Source organism: Gossypium arboreum, chromosome 6 (assembly GCF_025698485.1).
Source record: "Gossypium arboreum isolate Shixiya-1 chromosome 6, ASM2569848v2, whole genome shotgun sequence".
Lineage (NCBI taxonomy): Eukaryota > Viridiplantae > Streptophyta > Magnoliopsida > Malvales > Malvaceae > Gossypium > Gossypium arboreum.
The window spans coordinates 138,580,046-138,588,404 of NC_069075.1; the positions used below are offsets into that span (position 1 = coordinate 138,580,046).

An 8,359-nucleotide genomic window follows, 5' to 3' on the forward strand; every position below is an offset into this window, starting at 1 on the left:
TTTTTAATAAAAATTTAGTATTGATATAAGTTGAAATTTTTGATACGCTTTTTGAGCGTACAATAGTATCACCCATGATTTGGTTGTGATTGAATGTGTTTTGATATGTTGAATTGATGATTTTATATTGAGGTAAGTTTTAGGTAAATTTAAATTCATTATTGAAATGTTTTGTACACTTCAAAAATTCTACAGTTTTGATCATTTGACCATTAATCCTGAGATAGAAAGAATATGTCTCGAGAATGTTAGAATAAATTTTACCTCATCGTGCATTCAAGTGCTTAATGTCTCGAGACATATCATGTTGGTCTCGAGACAATCGCATTTAAGTCTCGAGACATATCGGATTTGTCTCAAGAAAAGGGCATATCGAAGCTAAATAAATTTTTTTCCTATACCAAGTCTTGAGACAAGAACTCCTTATCTCGAGACATCCAAACATTGAAGTTAAAATAGCAAAATAAGGGAGACCAGAGGATCTACATCGAAGCAAAAATACCAAATTGAAAATGAAGCCTATCTTGAGACATGTGGTTCCGTATCTCAAGACAACATGTTAAAATTTGACATTTGAGTTTGAATTTGAGTCCTAACTTTAAAATTAACTTATTATAACCTTGTAATTAGATGCAATTGATTCTTATGTATTATGAATGTATGTGTATGATCATATTGAATGGGTTAATTGTTATGAATGATAATTATGAATTTAACTCTGTGAATTTATGTTAAATTAGTCTAAGTTGTTCCGATAACATAATGTGATGTCACACATTTGGATCCAACAACTGAGTGGGATGTGGGGTGTCCTACAAACTACCTTACGGTGCAAGGTTCCTGGTGATGATAAGGGGAGTTTAAGCAAGCCCCTTGTTTATGCATACTCTTAGGGGGAGTTTAATTCTCTTTATTTGCACTTTTTGTTATGAGAGCTATCATTTAAGTAATGATAAAAGACTTATCTTTTGGTTACTGATCAATGTTGGAGAAGAGCCTATAAATATGTCAATTGATCGAGCTTTTTCTTTAGTCATTTTATAGTGTTTTAGACACTCTTTGTTTAGAGATTGTTTATGGGGAGATATTGTATATAATGTGACGTATTTAGGGAGAATGGTTTGTAACAATTGGAGTCAGTATTTGGACTACAGTTACTTATTTATGTAAGGGTAGATTGAGTTTAAGCCAATGAGTAATCAAGATAATTATTGAATAAAATTATTCTTTGAGCGAAGCGCTGTAAATATAAAATTGGAAATCTGAACTGTGTTAATAAATATTGTGTGCTGATACTCTATTTATTTATCTCTTTTGACTCATTCACATTTTTGGATTGATTGTACAAAATCTCTAATTCTACCCACCTTTAGTTCTGACTAGAGTTAAAACGGAATTGTTTTTTAAACGGTTATAAGCCAAGTTTTTTGTTCCACCAATAACCCAAATATCATAGTTTGAATGAAGTTGAAACTGAAGGTTCTTTTATAAGATAATATCAAATTACATGTAGGGGTGAAACTTCATTGGAGTTAGTGAGATTTCTAAAAAACAATCTAGAAAATTTTCATTATACATTCAAAATTTATTAGAAATTCTAATTAAGACTTTTAAAAGTTTTAAAATTTTAATTAGAACTTTTAGTTTTTTTAATTCTCATCAATCCTTTGAAAATTTTAACTAAACCCTAAAATTTTGAAAATTTTAATTAGATCCTTGTTCTTTTGAAAAATTTAGTTAAACCCCAAAAATTTAATTCAGCTTACTACTATTGAATACATTACTTAGATGTTAGTTCCATTTGACTGACTAAATACTAGACTTTATAAGCTTTTCAACCATTTATGTTTCTTTTATATAAAATCCAGTAATTTTAGTAATTCATCTCAACTATATTTTTCTAAATAGCACACACATGATAAAGTAAAAATTGCTTATCTTTTATAGGAAAACTAGAATTCTTTTCCATTAATCTTTTTTAGAAAATAGATTTAAAAACCTTTCCGACTAAAGATAACAGTCTTATAATTAATCAAAAGATTAATACAAATTAGTTATCTAATTCATAATTGCAAAGGACATTTTTTTAACTCTAATTTTTCATCCATCCTTGTTTTTTTAGAACAAAAATACTTTCTTTAATAGGAACCATAAATAAGGAATATAAATGTCATTGCCTCCACACACACAAAAAAAAAAAAAAAAAAAACCCAAATAAAGGAGAAAGACAAACCGATAGTAACTACAGCACCGGGAGAATTTAGAAACAACCAGAGATGTACTACTTTAATCAACTATCGATAATTGTGTTCTAGCTCTGCCATCATCAAACCATCCTAATAATGAGCACTAATCAACCAATCGACCACTACCAAATTCCCCCAAGAGACTTGACATATTAGTATGCACGAAAAGCCAAGTCTCAAATGAATTATCCTCCTCCTCGGTATTTTGGAGTCCAATTTTGTGAACACCATCAAAATGCTCTATTATGATGAGGTTTTCCAACAACTATTGCCTTAGCAAATCTATGTATACACAATGACACAACTAAAAACAACAAGAAATAAAAAACCAAATCCACCACAACTTTCATACAAAATAGAGTGGACAACAACCACGACAATTTTCAAAGAAAACATTTAAGTTAATTCAAGATAGGAGTTAATGGAGGCTGGTCAAGTAGATTCACTTCAAAGAACACGATTACTCCATCAAATACAAGTGATGGTTGATACAGGTATGACCCTTTAGAGAAAAAGAATGGGGAAGACATTAAAATTTGAGAGCTTTAAAATATCAAATTCATTAATAAATGGATTAGCGAATCCTTTAATGGGTGTAAGTCTAATATGAGAAAATAGGACTAGGATTAATAGCAAAGGGAGGGTGTTGAAAGCTTTGAAACCCTTAGCTCTTTGAACGACCCAGTTAATATTAGAGGGTGAAACCTTTGAAAAGATAAGACTAGAATACAATTTATGATAAACTGTTACAGACAAATATCCGAAACAACTCTTGTTGCACTACCGACAAGCTAGTAGCAATTTTCATGGAAAAGGTAATTAAGGGTATAAAAATGTTAATTCACTCACCCATGATTATTACAAAAAAGCTAAAGAAACAACATTAGAGCAATACCAAACATTTCCAAGGTGGTATCTTAGATGAAGATCAAAGGGTCCTACATGGGACTAGATGTGGTCGAACACCAGCTGAGAAACAGTGTGCATGGTTGGCCTAGATTTTGGATTGTTATCTAAACATGAAACAGACAGCTTCAGGATGAATACGAGTTTGTTCACAACTTCTGGCAGTGGAGGCGAAAGCCTTTGATCCAACACATTGTTTAGTGGAGTGCTTTCTGCTGTTAAAATCGATAGATTAGAGAGAAATTCACCTGGATATGCCCCGGATATCAATTCCAATGCCAGAACACCAAAACTATACACATCACATTTTTCAGTAACTTGCATGGTGTAGGAAAGCTCTGCAAAGAAAAAGATAAATAGTTGATGACAAATAAAAAGATAAATAGTTGATGACAAATATTATCCTATATGCCATGTCATCTATGGAAGTACAATGAAAATCACCTGGTGCAATGTATCCATATGTTCCAGCAATATTACTCCAATTGGATGAGTCTGGATTGAGAAGCTTAGCAGTGCCAAAGTCTGAAAGGTGAGCTTCATACTCCAAATCAAGCAAAATGTTGTTGCTTGTTATATCTCGATGAACAATGGGTGGTGAACAGTCGTGGTGCAAATAGGAGAGGGCATTAACAACACCTTTGACAATATTCACCCTCTTGTTCCAGTCCAATTTCTTAGATTCTTCATTCTTCCTGAGAACAGAAGCCAAGCTACCCCTTTCAAGGTACTTGTATACTAAAAAGGAATGACCTGCAGAGGAACAAAAACCGTAGAACTTCACAATATTTCTGTGTCTTGTTTCTACCAGTGCCCTAACCTCATTTAGGAACTGTCTTTGATCTGCCATTTCACTGGTATGCAACAGATGGAATTTCTTCACAGCTACAACATCTCCTGATGACAGCTCTGCTTTGTATACGTTTCCATATCCTCCCTTCCCAATGCAATATTGAGCATCAAAATCTTTGGTAGCTCTAATGATCTCTTCATACAATTTTCTTCCATTAAAGAAAGATATTGAGAAAAATATCTCATCACTTGCATTGCTTTGTCTTCCTTCATCTGCATCTTTCTTCCTCTTCTTGAAGGCAAAAAACAAAGCAATTGATGAAATCGAGAGACCAGACACTGATAAAAGAGAGAATATAACTACTAAAAGGGTTTTGTTGTTGTTGTGACCCTTTTTTGAAAAAGGTGTGCAAGGCGGTAATCCACTAGCATTGCCACATAATCCTTTGTTCCCTTCCAATTCTTGTACTGAAGCATTTAGAAATGCTTGGCAGTTGGGAATGGGACCCTGGAGTTCATTATATGAAATGTCAACAGTGTACAGGCCTCGGAGCTTCTCCAAAGAGGATGGGATTTCACCAGAGAGATTGTTGTGAGAAAGGTTTAGTGTCTCCAAGCTCCGCAAACTTTGAAGTTCCCCTGGAATCTCCCCTGAAAGCATGTTGTGACTCAAATCTAGCTGAACCAGACTAGTTAACTTGCCTACTTGAATTGGAATTCTTTGGCTAAACCGATTCACGCTGAAATTCAAGTAGAATGACATGGACAGATTCCCTATAGTTTCAGGGATGAAGTTGCTCAATTGGTTTGCAGACAAGTCTAGATACAAAAGCTTGGACATAAGTCCTAGTTCCAGGGGTAGACTCCCAGAAAGTTTATTCCCATTCAAATAAAGATAAAGCAAAGATGTCAACTTTGAAATTTTCTTTGGAATCTCCCCAACTAAATGATTTGAAGAAAGATCAAGCCTGTGTATCTGACGTGAGTTTCCAATCTCAGCTGGTATTGTACCACTGAGATTGTTCCTTGCAATAGATAGGCTCTGTAAGCTTCTGCACAATCCCCAATTGGAAGACACTTCACCAAAAAGTTCATTGTCACTTAATTCAATGAATGTTAGGTTTGGGTAAACGCCTAAATCTTCAGATATATTTCCTCTGAGTCGGTTTCTTTCAAGGTAGACTCTCTTCAAGGTAGTGCAATTTTTCAACCCTTGAGGGATTGGCCCGGTAAGCTGGTTGTCATTTGCTGTGAAGTATTCAAGTGATCCACCACGGCAAATGCCTTGTGGCAAATTTCCTGTCAGATTGTTGTGGTCTAGTTCTAACACAATCAACTTCATCAAGTTTCCGATTTCATTAGGAATGGAACCTGAGAGTCGGTTGTCTCGGACATGCAGAATTTCCAAGTTGCTCAAACTGCCAAGTGAAGCAGGAATAGAGCCATTGAGTTGGTTTTCACTCAACTCTAGGTCAACAAGAGAATTCAAGTTTCCTAACTCCTCAGGAATGGGACCAGAGAGTTGATTTTCATAAAGGTGGGCAAGTGTAAGATGTCTCAAGTCACCAAATGAGGTTGGGATCAAGCCAGATAGATTGTTGTGATAAAGGCTTATTTCAGAAAGAGATTCCATATTCCCTAACTCAGAGGGGATGGAACCTGAAAGACTATTGTTAAACATGTGAAGCACGCTCAGTTTTCTCAAGTTTCCAAACGTGGAAGGGATTGGACCAGTTAGACGGTTGGTGTCCAGGTAAACTTCAACCAAATTCCTAAGGTTTCCCAATTCTGGAGGAATGGGTCCGGAAAGGGAATTATCAAAGAGAACTAAGGAAAGAAGTCGACTTAGTTTACCGAGAGAAGCAGGAATGGAACCATTTAGCTTGTTGCTACACAAGGCAAGGTCAGTGAGAAATTTGAGCTGACCAAGTCCTTGAGGAATTGAGCCGTTCAACTGATTTCCAGCAAGGTGAAGGGTCTGAAGATGTACAAGGCGGCTAATTTCAGGTGGGATTTGCCCAGAGAACTGGTTATAGGATAAATCAAGGTAGGTTAGTTTGGAGAGCTGCCTGATATTATGTGGGATTATGCCATAAAGTTCATTGATGCTAAGGTCCAACTCTGCAAGATTAGGCAAAGATGAGAATGGAAATGAATGGAGCGTACCTTTTACACCATAGCCAGTGAGGTTAATCTTAGTAACACTGTCAGCATGGTTGCAATGGATTCCAAACCAAGCACAAGGACTTGTTTTGGTATTTGGATTGTTGGACGTATTCCAGGAAAGCAAAACAGAATGGTTTTGGCTTTGAAGGCTGGCTTTCCATTTGAGAATTGCCAATGCTTCTGCTGCAGAATCAGAAGCATCATTAAGAGAAGAAAATAGTAAAGTAACACACAAAAGTAAGGGAGCAAGCACAGTGAAACTCTTCATCATTAACAAATGTTCTGCATGCAAGTAACAGCCATGATATGACGGTTATATATAGGTTAATTGAAGTAGCCTGTACGATCAAACTAAGTATTAAGTCTTTCAACCCTCAAATAAAAAAACTACAAGTCTTTCACCAATTTTTCACTCCAGAGTTTTAGGTCTTTGTATTATAGTAATATACGTTGGCCCATTTAGTGTCAAGAAGACAAATGTCATATAAGACTACAAACTGGAGATGTGGAAAAATGGATTCAGTGTAGTTACATAAATTTATCCCTCTCAAGTCTTTTCATTCTATCAGTGTAGTTACATAAATTTATCCCTCTCAAGTCTTTTCATTCTATTAGTTTATATTATTTCGTTAATTTCGTTTGGCAACTTTTGTTCTGTACTTATGGTAGACTCCTTCTGACTTGGACATTCACACAGGCAATAAGCTTTTATCTCCCTATCTTTTGGCTCCACAGCAATAGCATCTCAGAGTTCAGACCAAACCCTTCTGTACGCAGATTGAAATAGAGCATATGTGAAACTGACTATATTATTCTAACTATAATTGAAACAAAATCTATGTTACTTCCAAGAACCATGTCTTATTTTCAAGATTTTAGCCCTATTTCCTCCTTTGAAGCAGCTGATTTTTTGTTAAAAAAGAAAGGCAAAATTAATTATGTTTCAAAGAATTCAGTGTTCTTAAAGAGTTCATCTAAATAAGTAACTCAAATAAGGAGAACTAAGATAACCAGAACTAAAAGTTATTCTAAGAGGACAAATGACGAACATATTGTGGACGCCAAAATCAAGCCAAAATTCGCAACCAACTAACAATGCAACAGTGATGAATACCTTCATCATCTCTAACAATCCCACCGTGTAAAAGCCCTTGTACTTTCAACACTGAAATTGAGATTTGAGATGTATCCATCAACTTGTTGCAGATGAAGATTATACCTAAAGCAGTCAAAGGCTTTTTCCCCTAATTTTGGTGAATGAAATCATTCATTAGTTTTAAGTGTTTAATCATTTCTTCATGAAACCAATCATTACGTATCTTGAAATGTATAATTTCGTGTGTGATTTTGTTCTGACAACCCATTGAGTGAAGAATGAGTTGATTGATTTGGGATAGGATTGTACCAAAGAAGTTCAAACATCATGGAAGGGTTTGGACAAACCCTATAATTTGGGCAAAATAATAACTGCTAAAACTCAAATCCATGTCCAAATCTTAATCTGGAGAAAAACAAAATACAAAGTTTCGAATTTTAACAAAATTAAAAGCAACCCATTGAAGGAAAAAAAGTTAATCTGAAATTGTCTAAAGGTTAAACAAAAAAGTGAAAAGAACCCCAAATGAAATTCAAAAAGAATAAAAAGAAAAAGGTTAGACAAGCGACTCTTGACGCGGAGCGCGTGTAATGTGCTGGGCTAACTGAAGTCTTGTGTCCGCATGGAGGAGTCAATTTTTTTAGGAAAAAAATGGATTGGGGCAAAAACATGATACTCATCTAGAAAGCAGGTTTAGCCTCGAGTAAGCTTAGCCTGAATTTATAAAAAAATATTATTATTTTATTATTATTTTATTATTATTTTATTATTATTTTATTGTTATTTTTAGATATTGTATAAGTCTTGTTTTATAATTAATTTTATTATTATATTAGAGACATTTGTTTCTTAAGTTTCATCTATCTTAGTGTTTTTTAAATATAAAAGATTTTTTAGTTTATTTTCAATTTATTTGAAAATATTTATTTTAATTTTTAGTGTATTTGATGTATTATATTTTTAAAATTTATTTATATATAAAAATAAAATAAAAATTTAATCTAAAAGTGAGCCAGTTGGGACTTGAAAAAAATTTAAGCCCATTTTTCAAGTCAGACCGGGCTCAAACCTATAAACCGGGACTAGAATTTTATTACAGCCCGACCTATAATCACCTCTATTACGAATCAAGTCAAACTCAAATTCTTTCGAA

General features: G+C 34.2%; 1 protein-coding gene across 1 annotated transcript; it reads right to left on the minus strand.

Moving 5' to 3' along the window:
* Positions 1-2,915: 2,915 nt before the first annotated feature.
* LOC108485591 (MDIS1-interacting receptor like kinase 2-like) lies at positions 2,916-7,901 on the minus strand. Its single transcript, XM_017789449.2, has 2 exons — positions 3,597-7,901; positions 2,916-3,490 (listed from the first exon to the last, which is right to left on the minus strand). The coding sequence occupies exons 1-2, from the start codon at positions 6,379-6,381 to the stop codon at positions 3,195-3,197; spliced, it is 3,081 nt and encodes a 1,026-aa protein (XP_017644938.1). The 5' UTR covers positions 6,382-7,901; the 3' UTR covers positions 2,916-3,194.
* Positions 7,902-8,359: the final 458 nt, after the last annotated feature.